We start from the raw sequence: 15,542 nt of genomic DNA on the forward strand, positions 1-15,542 counted from the left end.
GGAGGGTGGAAGATTCCAGTTCCAGCAGCTGACTCTGGCCGCTTCCACCTGCTTCAGAGCAGCTCCAGTTAGCTCTCAGGGTGGCAAAAGGCCTCAAAGCAAAATTAACTTGAATGAACTGCAAGTGAAAACTGCACGGAGGGTATTAGGACAGAGGCTGAGACGTGGCGACTCCACTTCTGAAAGACTAAGAATCGCATCTTTGAGCAATCCGAGTGGGTGTCCCTAAAACCAGGTGCTGTGCCCGGGAGAAAGTTCCAGACCAACCCTCCATACTGGTAGATACGCTTTTCATTTCTGCATTGTCTGCTTCCTCTGAGCAGAGAAACGGACACAAAACCAAAAGGCAGGGGGCTGGGTGCGTCCCAGGGCCGGCCCCCATTACGTAAGCAAGGGCTGAGCAAGCAGAGCCTGAATGCTCAGAGGCAATCGGGAGAAACACGCGTCCATGGCGTGGGTAAGTGCTGTAAAGAGCTAACTGCTCTCCACCGCATGCTTTTCTGTTAAAACTGCAGATGATTGGAAAGCAAAGTAACTGTTGGACGGGGGAAGTCTAAAACCCTCGGCTGCCTGAGCTGCGATACGCTTGCGTCGGGGCCGCTGCTCACCTCCAGGTAACCCGAAAACCTGCCTTCGCTGGAAACCGTCAGAGTTCCCTCGGCCTGTGTCGCGTGGGCGAAGAAAGCGTTTCTCCAGCCAGCGTCGGGAGAGGCAGGCCCCCCCGCCCCCGGCACCCCCACGGCACCATCACGCACCGGTACAGCGGGCGCCCGGGAGCAGACGGCGCGCAAGGGGGCCTGACCACGGTTAAAGCTTGGTCTCCTTTGAAATACAGCTCCCGTGTTTCCAGGATGAGTCTCGAATGCAGCGGCCTTACCACCTCAGGTAGGGGTAGAGAACAATGACCAAAACCCAAGAGCAATTTCCAGCCATCACTTGACAAAACCGTGAGTGAGAAGCCGCAGGCCAGGCCCATGGAGACACCCGAGCAGCCGCACGGAGCCAGGCAAGTCACAGCAGTGAACTCGCGCGACACCACATGCCGTCCCCTCCCCCAGGAATCCCCTCTGCAGGACAGAAATTCCCATGCTCCGGGCTGCCTGCTAAACTCTCCACTAAACACCAACATTCGTCCATGTTCTCCAGAGTCCTTCTGGCATTATCCATGGCACCTTCATCCAGCATCAGCGCCATGGGGGTTGGCAGCTGGAGGGAGGGGGGAGGGGGAGTGAGGCGGCGGGTGCTCATTCAAGTCCCCAGCCGCAGCCTGAGCACAGAGCTCCAGGCCTAGCAGCGGGCTGAGTGGAGCGCGGTCTCTTCAGGGGACATCCGCGCGCCGCTTGAGCAGAGAAGCGGATGGGGGGGCATCTGAGGATTTCTCCCGAGCTCTCCCCGATCTTCCTCCCCGGCCCGCTCCACCCCAAGGAAACAAAACTTTCCCCAAGTCTCTGTCCCTCTCCCCCTTCGCCAAGACTTTAAACAAAGGAGCAGGGGCAGCTGCTTCCCAGAGTAGGTGGGAGGTTCAGAGGCGCCTGGCACCTCCTAGCACTGCCTCTCGCTGGCCGGGGGAAGAGCGACTCTGGCCAGCGGGAAACAATTCCGTCTTCTCCAAAGATCTAAAGACTTCTTGAAAGTAAATCCCTTGATCAGCACCTTCCTGGCTTTTGCCTCCTTCCCCTTGAACCTTCCTCTGAATTAGCACTGCTCAAGATTCACTGTGCTTAAGAACCATCTGGAAATCTGGTTAAAATGCAGACTCCGAGACGGCAGGTCTGGGACGGGGCATTTGTGATCAGCTTCCGGGTGACAGACTCTGGTCCAGGGACCACACTTGGAAGAGAGGGTCTCGATTCTCTCAGCTTCTGAGCCTGAGTAACCCCACCTACTGACGCCTGAGATATCCCCAACTTCCAGCGAGTGCAATTTCCCATCAAACGCAGACCTGGCATTCACAAACACTCCCTGCGCCGCCTGGGCCCCAGCCCCCCTGGCGGTGTGGGAGCCGCCTCCCTGCCTGGCTCCTCTAGGCTGGCAAACAATCAAGTCAACATCAGACAGGTGGACCAGAGGAAAAAACAAAAAGAAGTTGAAAGATAACGTGCAGCCCCAGCACACCTCGGAGAGACCCAGTAAAAGTGAGTAACTCACCAAAATGGTTTCAGAACTTCAGGGGTGTAGGAGAAAGGCCCAGTAAACAAGGGTGTGACTGCGTCGCAGCTGGCAACTGCAGCCTCTCCAGGGAGAAGCCCAGAGACTGGGAGATTAAACCTTCCAGAACAGGAGGGAGACTGCTCTCGGGGATTCCCTGACACATGCAAATGCATCTGACAAAAGGGCAACTCTGGGAGCCCTCCTAGGCAATAATCCTTACGCAGGAGAGATTTTGGGGTGCAGATTTTGCTCCCCCTCCAGTAGCATCTCACAGGCTTGCCCAAGTGGCCGCCGTACTTTGAGAAGTTGTCCCTGTTAGCCGGCCAGCCGGATAAGGTGACAAATGAAAAGAGGAGACAAGAGCAGAAACAGAAGGTGGACAATGAACTGGCTGGGAGCTGAATGGGGTTCAACTGGGAAGCGACGCCCAGAAAGGAATGCATGGAACCCCAAAGCGGAGACCAGGCCCACCCTGACCTCCCCAATGGGGAGGGAGGAAGCGGGGGTCGCTGCTATCACTGCCGGGGTGGGAGCCACATTCTCCCTTGGCAAAGATTTCCCGATGGGCCTAGCTGGAACCCCGGCCCCCACCACGCCCGACCCCCAAAGAAATGGAAAATTATGCAAGGAAATAAAAAAAAGACACAAGAGCCATATGGAATTCTCTATTTTCTCCCCTCACACCATCTGGTTGGGGAGCTGAGTGGAGAATGGCAACCGCATCGATCTAGGAGCTAACAAAATCTCCCAGCAACGGGAAGGCGGTCACGCGGGAGTTCAGTACCCCACCAGGGCACTTTCCTAGCAAGATCTCGGGGGGCCACAGACGCTAATGGTCCCAGTGTCTGTGCCATGAGGCATATGGCCCGGGGATGCCCGTCAATACACACACCGCGGCGGAAGCACGCGTGGGCAGCATCATTGGCGAGACCTGGAAGATTATTCCATGATTCCTGGCTTCGCTCCTCTCCCTCAGCCAAGGGGCGGCTCCATCATGGAGTTCTCACCACACCACAAGCAACCCGGCACAGCACGCGCTCTACAATTCCTCAGCAGGCCACCCCGGCACCCCCAAACTGTGAAGACTAAGGTGTGTTTTGATCTAGCTTGCATGGCAGCCAACCCTGTCTTGATGGGAACATACTTGGTACCGCACCCCACTTGATCTGACAGAGGTGGCTGCAAGACCTCATGACCTGTCCCAGCTCTCCAGAAAGATCCATGCATTGCATATGTGGGTACACCAGACCTTGGGGGGGCATAGAGGAGCACATGATAAAAGCACCATGTCACCTTTCAAACCCAAACTCTTCTAAAGTTGTGAAACACTGCTGCTTAGAAGGCCCAGACTCTGGTGTTCGGTTGTCAGGTCTAAAGCACGTAAGTCTTAATCCAGTGCTGTTACAACTGCTCAAGAGGTGGAGAATGTTCTAGTGCCTGTCTCTCTCCCTTCGCTTCTCCCTCTTTACCACTGAATTGGGCACATCTAATAGGAGGAGGTGGCGGGGGTGGAGACTTTTAAAAACGGCTTCTTGAGCTATAATCTATGCATCATGAAATTCACCTGTTTTCAGGGTACAGTCAATGGTTTGGGGTGAAGTTGCAGAGGTGTGTAACCATCAGCACCATCTAATTTTAACCATCTCCATCCCTCCAAAAAAAGATCCCTTATACCTATTAGCAGTTACTCCCCCCACTTCTTCCCCCACCATTTTCGGGAACCTTGAATCCCCTTTTTGTTTCTTCACAGTTGCCAACTGTGGACATTCCACAGAAATGGACTCATGCAATGTGCGGCCTGCTGTGCCTGTCCTGCCCCTCAGCATCACGGTTTCAAGGCTCACTCCTTTTCATCGGTGGTATTCCCTGGCACAGAAATAGCACGACTAATGACAATCTGCAGAAGATTCCAGAACCTTCTCATCTATGAGGACAAATGTCTTATGTCACTTCTTGCTCACCTTTTCTGACCAAGACAGCACAAGCAGGCAGACCTGCGTCTGATAGCCAAACGTCAAATAAAGGCATGAATACAAACCCCCAGAGGAGAAGTAAACGCGGAGTCAGATTGCATGTTCATCACCGCGACATCACAATCTTGGTTTTAAAAGAAATAGTTTTATGAAGTCAATTACAGATTTTAGGACTTTATAATTCAATGGGTGTCTCACATTGTACCCGGGGACTGCTGCTTCTGGAGTTAGTTACAGGTTTCATACTGTCACTTCTGATTTATTCTAGAAAAAGCAAGCAACTCTCAGGGAGCAATGACACGGTTCAGGCGCAACCACCCCAGCCCTGAAAGCCCACTGTCATGCGGACGGGACCCGCCACCATCCCTTGAGAGCCACAAAGTCACTGGAAACCCCTAACTGAACTGAGGACTAGGACGCATGTGGATGCTGAGAAAGTGGAGGTGGGTGTGCATAGCGCTCAGCGTGCTCCCTCGCGTTGCACCAGACCTAGCAGTTCGGAGAACCCTGTGTTCCTGGGGCAGGGAACAGGAAAGCGCCGCCCCCCACCCCCCCCCCCGACCTACCTGATGGGACTGAGTACCAGCTAGCCCAGCCTCCATTCAGGGGCTTTAATTTTTTTCCTTGGCAAAGGCAATGGCTCATGTTCAGAGAGGTACAAAGCAACGGGACAGGGTGGACACTGGGGGCGCCGGGGGGACTCTTGGAGCCCGGTTCTTGGGCCCATGGTTGACAGGTGTGACTCCCTCCCCACCCCACCCCTGGTTCAGACTTTGAAAGTTTCGCGGTTAACCCAAAGGCATATGTCATTGAACACTGCTTCCTTGGAGAAGAGGGGAGGGGAAGGAGGGAGGAAAGAGGCGAAAGATGGGGTGGAATGGAGAGGAGAGAAAAAGAAAGATGATTAAGGAAGTTTTCAGGGGCCAATTCCACCCACTCCCTTGTGAACAAATTAGTGCATGAAGCAAAACATAAAATATCACCAAACGGCAAGAGGCATTACAAATATTAAAGATAACAGTTGACTTGCTATTAGAAGTCACCCCGAGGCTGTATTTACCTGGACTGCTCAAGGGGCTAGCCCTGTCCCCCAGTGTTGGCACGGGATGGTACTGGTGGTTCTTTGAGCCTGGGTACATCCAGTGGTACCTGCCAATTTCCATTTCAGCTCTGCTGTTCGCTGCCAATTTCAGGTGGCAAAGAGTCAGTGTCTCTATCTCCAGCAAAGATTCTTTATCAGCATTTTATTTATTCTTTTACCACATAAAGGAAATGGGGGATTTAAAACACAGGCTGTGAAATGCAACCTCTCGGTGCCATCTTATCAACGCAGCGCGCGATGAATCGACAAAGTCGCGTCTCCGCCTCGGCCTTTGAATTCAAGTGGACAACAGTCCCCCAAGGTGTCTCTGTGCCCTTCTTTCCTCCGCCTTCCCCCACCTGAGAACGCTCATTTGGGGCACATGCTATTTATCGTGAAAAACAAAAATCTGGCTCCTCACAAGGTCTCTTTCTGTTCTCTTGGCCTTCAGACCACCGAGCGCCAGCGCTGTCGCCATGACTGCGCACGCCAAGGCACAGGCTCGCGCGCCCGGACGCCTCGAAAACCTGGCGACCAACCCCACAGTCCGCTGAGTCGTGAATGAAACTCTGGCCTGCCCACGGGCACCTGTGGCACTCTCCGCCCCCTTCTCTTAAGTCAGTACCTCAGAGTCCAGAATGCTCTCGATTCAACCCTGTTCCAGTCATCTCCCGGGGTTTTACACAGAAAGGGCTGCTGGTCGCGGGCGGGACCATTACTTTGTCAGACACGAGCGACAATCTACCCTACCTGGTAATGACAGCATTTCCCACTTCGGGGACTGGAGAGGAAACTATCCACTCGTTTGCCTGATAGGGTGTAGGCTGCCGCTAACTGGTAGCTGAATTGCAATCTTGACAACCAGAGAGACCACAACATCAACATGGCCACTCTCCATGTGCTCGGAAAAGTCTCACGCTATTTCTGATCGGGAAGTGGAGACCTAACTTTTCTTTTCTTTTTTTTTTTTTAAGATTTATTTATTTATGCATATGAGACCTGGGGTACAAACCAGAGATCTGAGGCTGAGAGGATTCACCAGAGACACAGTGGGGAGCAGAACAGGCAGACTGACTGAAATACACTGCTGAGGGGAGCAGCAGGCGAGTCAGGAGAGGTCTGCCGTGCCATGTGGGTAGCTCCCTGGCCAGGGATCGAACTCGTGCTGCAGTGGCTGTGGACAGCTTCATAGGCTGCATCTCAACCCCTTGGAGGCCCTGGAGACCTAACTTTTCTAGGGGGTGTTTAGAAAAATACTTTTTTTTTTTTTGGCTTCAAGGTAAAGTAAAACTTGTTTTAATGAAAAGGGAAAAAAAGATACTAGGATCAGAACTGCACAATGAAACCATTTTTGCTGCTACTGTATCTGTTCTCAAGGATGATGGTGAAGGCTTGAAGCTGCGGGTGCTGTGGGGCCCCAGCAGTCATGGGGAGAGGCTCCCTCGTGTGTCACCACCCCTCTGTGAGGCAGCTACTATCATTCTCCAGCCTTTACAGATGAAGAAACCAAGGGCCATGGGAAAGCCAGTCGCTGGCCAGGAGCCTTTGGGGTCTCTACACACTGACCTCACCCAAGCCAGGCCTGTGATTCAGGGAGTCTCTGCATAGCGCACACTCATTCTCTGCCCTCAACCCACAAGGGTAGGGGAGTCTCTGGACATGTGGCCAGTCAGGCACAGACACTAGGCAGAAGCCCGGACTAGCCAATGCTCATGGGTCTTCCAAAACCAAAACATGGCAGCCATGCCAGGGACGCTTAACTCTGCGCAAAGCCTGACTCCTCTGGCAGCTGTGGGGGTGGGGATGGAAGTGGGCGGATGCTTCCCAATACTTCCTGGGGCGGGGGGGCCTTTTTACAACACTAAATCTTTAGATAGGAAAAGAAAGAAAATCACGTCTACTTTATGTTTTTGAGCCAAATTTAAATAAAGACATTAAATACAAAGCTATTTATAAAATTGCACAAAGCAGAGCATACATTTCGAGCCCAAGGACAGGGCCCTGGCACTTAGGAGGCAGTGATTGGACAGCTCAGAGAAGCCTTGGCTTGAAAGGTGTATTAAAACACGCTTGATTCTGGGCCTGACAAGAAATGGGCAAACATACACCGCCAGGAAGCTCCTGGTTTGTGCCCTAAGAGGGAATTCTGCACATGTTCACCCTTTCAGGCTTAGAGAGTAGGAGCTAGAGATGGCCAAAGAGCGATCTCGCTTCTTGAAGAAGCACAAGAGACTGACATCTGAGGTACTGTTTATGGCTGGTGCCGAGATGAGCAGAGGTGGCTGATGGAGAGAGACACAACTGTGGGTGGTCATCGCCAGAGGTGGGTATGAAACGAACGATGGGAAACAGATGCCTTACACCTGCCTGCCACCCCCCCCTCAATATTTATTTGATGTGATTGAAATAAGTACAGATGGGCAGGCTTTGAAGCATCTAGGAAATTTATCACAGGAAGCGACTAAGTGACAGACTTTAAGCTTCCTAGAAAGGCCCTATCCACTGGACAAGGTCTTTGGAAACCACATTTATCATCATTTTGAGCTGTTATTTAAATAGTAAAGGAAAGCTGTGACACTGTTTGCCACAATAGCAAAAAGGTCCACTTGCTTTTATAAATAAAGTTTTATTGGCATGCACCCTCACCCACTGGTTCTCTATTATCTATGGCTGCTTTGGGGCTACAATGCCAGAGCTGAACGGTTACCACAGAGGCTGTGTGGCCCACAAAGCCTAAAATATTTACCCTGTGGTCCTTTAGAGCTGAAGAGTGCTGAGCCTTGGTATTGCATACTCATAAAAGTTAATGCAATTAATCAAATCAACTGATAAAACAACTGATTGATTCTCTCTTATTACATGTACTCTGAAGAGAAGTATCACTGGGCAGATTAAGGATCAAAACTCTCCTCTCTGGCATTAGCTGCTATTTAATTTGTCACCACCAATCAGCCACAGTAAGGTTAAAACCAAGATTGGACTCACACTGTGGTCCCTAAGATGAGTCAGCCCCGCCTCCACTGCTGAAACGTGAACTGAGAAGACAGAGGAAGGATGATGACATCAGGGAGAACATGGTTAGATGAATAAATGAACAAATGCATGCACACCAGGCACCTCTGTAAAGCTGGGGTAGTGGCCTCTGTCTCTTAGATGCCTATGTGCACCCCCTCTCCCTCCATCCCATGCATAGCCACCCCTACTCCCAGCCCGTCACCTCACATGGACGTACCTTTGGTCACAAGGGGAGAAAAGCAAGAGTGTCTTTGGAACAACTCACCACCAGCTCTGGTGAGGGGAACTTTATGTCGTGGGGACACAGCCTGCCACCTAGGTCCACAGCCAAGTCAAGGCTAAAAAATCATTTTATTATGATTATTTCCTCTAAACTGACCTGTAATTCCAACTAGCAGCGAAACCCGCCTTTTTAAAATTAGAATCTAAACTAAGATCTCCGCTCCATTTCAAGGAGGGCAGATCTACATTCCCACAAGTGGCTCAGCACGTTTTCTTTAAAGAAATAGCCAAGTCTTGAAAAATATGCTAGTGGAGACAGCGTTTCTAGAAGGGAGGGACACCAGATGACTTGAGATCTCCACATTAACATTTTCTTTAAAAAAAAGAAAACCACCAAGGAGAGAAAGCTGCATTATACCTACCACATATGTCCAGCACCACCTGGCCGGTCACGCTTTTCTCTACCGCCTATTCCCCAGACACCCTCTCTTCCAATGTCCTCCTTGGCAGATTCTTATAGAGAAAAACTGCATCTAAAACTTTTTCTGGGCCATAGTCACATAATTAAGTGAGAGAACATTAATAAAAATCTCAGAATCAAGCAATTCACAGACCACCGGGAACAGAGTCACAGGTTAAACCCTCTGGGCTTTTAGCACAAGGGGCCGTGCATCCTAGAAGAATGTTTTCCTTCCTCAACAAAAAAAGGGAAGGTCCAGAGTGTGCACATACTGATAAATTTTTTTTAAATGCATAATGAATTATCTATTGGGCAAAAATGATTTTAGTGGATGTGCACATTTTTTTTAAACAAGTCAACAATTTGAACTCATTTTGTACTTTATGTCCTGTAATTTAGTTTAAATTATACATCATTTCCAATTTGCCACATCTTTTCCCTGTGTGGTTAGAACTCAATTTGATGCCTGGAATTCTGCAATTTATTTCCGTAATGATTCATAGGAGCTTAACTAGTCGGACAATAATTGTTTCAGTAGATTCCAATTTCCCACATGTAATAAAAATAACTTTCATCACAGATTCGTAGAGATTCTTTTTTGCACAATAGAGCAATTGATTCGATTGTCCCCCCCCCCCCCCCCCGTGATTACGCACTCCCAAGCTATTCCACATGCACTGGTTTTCGCAAATGAATTGCCATCGAGTGATACTCCGCTGGAATAAATAGGCGCCCAGCTCACATGTCCTTATTACCGAGTCCTGTGATCTATTTCCTTGATTCTGTCTTATTCATTTCCTCCACTTACTCCATTCCAGTGTATCTGTTTACTCAATCCTCACACTTTGATTTAATTTAATGCTTCCAATTTAAAAACTGTCATTTGTAATAATTTGGCCAGTTGGCATTTCTTACATCTGTCTGGGAAAACCTGCTGGCTCTCATGAAAAATTTCCTCCTATCGACTAAATGCTTCTTGTGAGTGTGGCCATCCAGAGGGTTCCATCAAAGCTCTGGGGCTGTTTCAGAGACACACATGGCTTTCTTTTTGTTAAGGACTCGGGTTACTTTTGTTTAAAATAGAAAAAAGTCCTTTGGATTTAATTTAAAGAAACGCCTCTCTTTGTCCTGGCGAAACTCCCAGGGAGGGACGCTGACCGGAAGAGTCAAGTCAACTGACAAAGGTACACTTAACTTCCATTCTGAATAAACACTCATCATTAGCCAAAGGCGTACATTTGCAAGCCACTGGGCAATAACACCCCAAATTAAGAGAGGTATTGCCCCAGCGCTCAGGACTGAAAACCAACAGGAAGAAGGAACAGAGGAGAAAAAATAGCCATCCATAAAAAAACTCTGTGGGAAGTGACAACACGTATAGGATTAAATTTAGTAAATTAAATCCTTTGCTGAAAGGCTTAAAAGGGGGGGGGGACAAAAAAAGAAGAAAAACTGATCCTCCAGGTCCAGAATTACATAACGCAGCCTCTAATTCTGTGCAATTTTTCAACACTCGTTCCAAGGAAGCAGACATTTTATCAATTTAAAATGAAATCCAAGGCTCACTGGAGAGACAGGCAGCGGACATCTGTGACGTGGCTTGCGTTGCCCTGAGTGATAAACGGGTGAGCAAACTGGGGGCCTACAAAGGTGAGACGTGTGTACTCTGACTTGGTGCAGCTGACATGCGAACCTGTCCACCTAAACGAAGGTAAGCAGGTAAGCAGCCTCCAGAACAGCGCTGGGGGGAGCACGTCTATCACAGCCCCCGCGACTGCAGTAAAAATCCCAGCCCAGCCCTGCTCTCCCCGTGACAGCATCTGGTCACTTGCTCGTACTGTGACTTCCCCGCCACACAGCTCATGTTCATCATCGCTGCTCATTTTCCAAGCGCCTCCAGGAAAGATCTTTTTCCCTTCTAATTCTGTGGCTAAAACCACAGCTAACAAGTGCTCGTATCCAGGCAGCCAGTGGAGGCAGGGGCTGGATTTGCAGCAGGGAGCATCTCCTTGACATAAAGTGCGAGCAGTGCCACAGCAGACAGACTAGCAGCAGTCGAGCCAGGCGATGGTGTAACGAGCATCTTACACGAACGTTACACCCCTGCTTGCTTTTGGAGAGAAAAATGGAAGATGTTTTTGCGGTGTCCAAAACGGTTTTTTCTGCCAGTGGCAAACACCATGTTCATAAAGCGTGGACTGAACAAAGTCATCGATTTGGGGGGAAAATGACTATAAATTGCAATAGGTTTCCTCATAGCAATACTATTACATGGTTTTATCCCCCAAACTTCATCTGTAATCCTCATGGAAATGAGTCCTTAAACTTTTACCTCTGTTCCTCAGTCTCATAAATAGCCCCAAGAGCTTTTCTCACTGTTACTTGGTCAATCCTGCAAATTAAATAGATTTCCTACAAGAAAAGGCAACATTTAGTGATTTATTTTTTTGCTGGTTTACTTGGGGCAGGGGGTGGGGCAGGCTTGATGCTGGAAATGAACTAATAAAGTGAACTTGGATGTACTTGATGCCACTGAATTACGCCCTTAAAACGGTTCAGATGGCAAATTTTATGTTGCCTCGATTTTAGCAAACTTTAAAAACTGAATTTCAAAATGAAATTACTCGGTTTAGGATACAATACTACTTAAGTATTGCATAAGAAAGAAATTCCATGTACACACGAGCAGCCTGGCCCCAAGCATGGTAAGTTGAAATACATGACACCCTGTAGGTGGAAAATGGTTGACAATCAGCAATTTCAGATGGTCCAACCTACATCGTCACCAGTAAAGCGGAGTTGCCCCTCCACCCTGGGAATGACTATTCCTTTGTGACTGTCAGGGTTGCCAGTTGCCAGAGAAATAACCTGAGCAGGAGGGTTTTTGATGTCAGAGTCACTAGACATGTTCTGGTGTCTTCCTGACAGTCTATAACTTTGAGTGAAGGAGATAAATGTCAATGCGGTGAGATGCTGTTAACCTAACAGTGGCTGAGCCGATTCCTGGGGCATCAAACTTGAAATCAGTCATTACCTAGGCAAGGACAGATGCATTTAGTTTCTAGTTTCTGCCATTTTTTCTTACCACAAAAACACGGATTTCTCCGAAAAAAACATTCCGTATGTCACAATCGTACCAGATCTGGTTTGTTCTGAGACTCCCTTTGAGGATCAGGACCTTGATCAATTTTTCTCTCCTAAATCTCCCAAGTCCTGAATAATGGAGCCCAGCCACCCCCACCCGCAACTCACACCAGACCACAGAGGGAACGTCCGCTCTGTCAAGCTCCAACGGGAAATGGCTATTACGTGTCTGCCACACCGAAACAGCCATCCTTTTCAATCAGCAAATTAGAGAATGTCCAAATTGCTCCAGCAAAAGCACATTTAATATGCGTGCCCGCGGCTCCTCGGCAGCAGCGGCAGACAACGCATCCCGGGCCGTGGGGCGCAGCATGCGGGACCTGGGACCTAGTCACGGCCACTGCGTTCATTTTCCTAAAGCCCGTTTCCCCAAGGCGGCAGCCCTCGGTGCCGACCTGCGGGCACAGACCTGCGGGCACGCCGCTCACCGCCCCGCCTTCGGGATTTGGAAGCTCTGGCACAGGAGCGGGGTGCGCAAAGGCTGATTCGCATCAGCCCGTAGGAGAAACCCAGCCCGACGGCGGGCCCCGCCACGGGCCACGGGGGCTGCTTCCGAGCTATTGAGCCAGAGACGCGGGATCGGGCAGCCCTGCTCAAGCACCCCCGGTGAAAAGCTTGGAGCGGACGGTTGCCAGCGCGCAGGGTACCTTTTCTCTCTTGGCTTTGCTCAGTGTTCTCCTCGGCCGCAGTTTCCATGGCTGGCTTCATACCATCCACCAAAAATGCTCTGCCCCGCTCCCCCCGGCACACACTTCTCCCCTCCTCTTCCTTGTCTTTCAGGCTCCCCTCCGGCTCCTATTCACACCCCGTGATTGAGCGGTCCTGTTCCGCACCACAGTGGCGCTCAGTCCTCTCCAAGCCGCGAGAGGCTCGGCGGCGTCAACCTCCCTCTGCCTACTGGTCCGTAAAGGCAGCTGCCAGGGAACAGGCAGCCATACGTCACCGAGGATCCCAGTTATAAAACAGCCTTTCTGTGCCCGCGGGTGCCTCAATGCGGCTCCCTCCTGGGGAGGGGGGACCAGCCCGCTCCCCCGCCGATCGCCCTCCTCCTGCTCCTCCTCACTCTCCTCCACACGCTCTCCGCTGGCTGCTTGCTCCCCTTCTCCCGCAGCTTCTCTCTCCCAGCCCTGCGCCCGGAGAATGCTAATTAATTCTCCCAGGAAGAACAGATTGGTGACATCAGAGGAGGGGCCGCGGAGGAGAAAGGAAAGCGCCCCCTCCCACCACGTGACCCGCCGGCCACCACGTGTGTCGCCTCTCCGGAGAAGGCTGCTTCTGGGAGCCGGCCTTCCCTCCCCTGGCGCCCCTCCATGGGGCGTTTGTTCGTTCGTTTCATGCACTCCCAACCCCCGCAGAGCATCCTCCAAGGACTTGCCCACAGTCTCTCTCTTTTGTTTGCTTGCTTTGCTATTTGTCGCTCACCCCACCTCTACCTAGAGGAGCGATTGAACTACATGGAGTGAAGAGAGGAGCAAAGCCCAGACCCGGGAGCTAACACTAGCACTGCAGCAGCTGAGCCCCGGAGCACACCTCCTGGGCCACGGCGAGGGCGCTGCGCGGAGACGGCCGTCCGCTCGAGCCCAAGTCATCATCCCCTGCCCTTACCTGCACACACGCCTCGCGGGCCACACGTCTACCTCGCTGGCGCAGGTGGCTTCGTGGAATGCAAACCAGAAAAGCTTATTTCTATGTGGAGATTTATTCCTTTAGAGTCCCTTCCCTCGAGTCAGAAGGGTATTGTCAAGAGCGTGCTGAACGGTCAGCAGCAAACACCCATCACCACGCTGACTGCTGCTTTCACAGGCCTTCCTGCAGACTCAGGCCTGCGGCTCGTACTCACTGTCCCTGTTTTTTAAAATGACAGAAACTCGAGTCAGACACAGGGCCCTGGGTTCCCCGACCCAGAACACAAGCTGCAAGTTGGCTGAACTCCCATCTTGGAGGCCAACATGAAGGCTGCTTGGAGGCCCCACTCTCCTAAAAAAACTCTCCCAAGTTTAAGGCTTTGTTGCTTCCCAATTACAACAGCAAACAAACAAATGAGTGAGATCCTGCATCAAAATCCTCTCACAACCCGATCTCCTCCTGCGTTCTGCCACTCCCAAAGCCTTCTAGACTCAATACCTCTGGCGCTGCTCAACCAGGAAAGATTTTGCAAACCAGTTTGGCCTGCTTCAACATTTTTTCACTTGACATCTCATTTTTCACTTTAACCACAGTCCAAGAGGGCCACGCCCACTGTCAACGAGACCCTTACCTCACAGCCCCGGCTCATTTCACGGTCTCCTGGCCGGGGAGCTGAGAAGCATGGCGGCCACAGGTTCAGATTTTGGAAAGAGCCTTGTTTGTGACGTGCCCTGCTCCATGGGAAACCCCCTGATGTGTCCTGTACACTTTTGCAAAGAGAATGTCGGTCCATTCAGATGGAAAGATGGCAGCTGCTGCTCTGTGATGGGCCTGCTGGCCCGCAGTGGATCCAGGGAGAAAAAAGTTCAATTTAGCAGAAAAGGGGGCCATTGTGATTTGCTGTGGTGTTCATTTTTAAAAAGTGTCTTGCAAAGAGCCACTCATTTACAAAAGCGGCGGGAAAAAATATTTCTCTTTGTCTTTTACTGAAGAATATTATTTTTAAATGTCACTAGAAACGGGCCGGAGGGCTAGGGAAGGCAGAGTCTCCTCTCGCTCTGCATCTGGAATCCAAACTATTAGACAAAATAGTCACAAATTCTCCAGCTGATACTGTGATCTACTTTCACCCAGGAAAACTACTTGCAAAGGGACAATTCAGCCCTTGTGTCCGATGCATAACTTCGTGTTCTTTTCACTGGGCTGATAACACATGATAATTCCAAAAGTTACCACCTTGCTCAGCCTCGCCCACCTCACTGCTCTTTACCATAAACCACGTGAGTCAGAAAAAACAGGACAGAAAAACTGACCACAGCCACAAAGAAAACAGGCCAATTTTGTAACCTCTTTGAGGCGCGCATCCATGATTTTGGCAAACGCAGGCCTATAGAGAAAGATGGAAAATGGCGCTCAGAGTGGGACATTATTCTCTGGGCTTGTGCTCCCGGCAACCTAGTGGGAGGTAAGAAGTTCTGAGAGTCAAGACAGGAATAACAGGGCCTCCCTGGTGGCGCAGGGGTTAAGCCTCAGCACTATGAAGCTATCTGCAGCCTCTGTAGCATGAGTTTGATCCCCAGACAGGGAGCTGCCCACATGGCGCAGCAGACCTCTCCCGACTCACCCACTGCTCCCCTCAGCAGTGTATTTCAGTCAGTCTGCCTGTTCTGCTCCCCACTCTGTCTCTGGTGAATCCTCTCCCCCTACACCTCTGGCCTGCACCCCAGTTCTTGTATGCATAAATAATAAATAAATCTTTTTTTAAAAGACAGGAATAACAAATATGGACACAAAACGGATATATTCATTGAATGATACAAAATGGCTGATACTAAGAAGAGTAGTTTCACAGGGTTCATCTTATCTATTT

At 50.5% G+C, this 15,542-nt stretch overlaps 1 protein-coding gene across 4 annotated transcripts in view; it reads right to left on the bottom strand.

The window, feature by feature from the left end:
- Window positions 1–12,754, bottom strand: part of GPM6B (glycoprotein M6B) — a gene marked incomplete at both ends in the record, with an annotated part of 34,023 nt that extends 21,269 nt beyond the window's left edge. For 2 of the 4 annotated variants that reach the window (XM_084258286.1, XM_084258287.1), the window contains 2 exons: window positions 5,185–5,304; window positions 12,694–12,754. In XM_084258286.1, coding sequence (XP_084114412.1) covers window positions 5,185–5,304; window positions 12,694–12,754 — 181 coding nt within the window. The remainder of the gene's footprint in view (window positions 1–5,184; window positions 5,305–12,693) is intronic. The other 2 variants (XM_084258288.1, XM_084258289.1) reach the window with 1 other exon arrangement.
- Between the last annotated feature and the right edge of the window lie 2,788 nt (window positions 12,755–15,542).

This window comes from Talpa europaea, assembly GCF_964194135.1.
Source record: "Talpa europaea genome assembly, chromosome: X".
Taxonomy (NCBI): domain Eukaryota; kingdom Metazoa; phylum Chordata; class Mammalia; order Eulipotyphla; family Talpidae; genus Talpa; species Talpa europaea.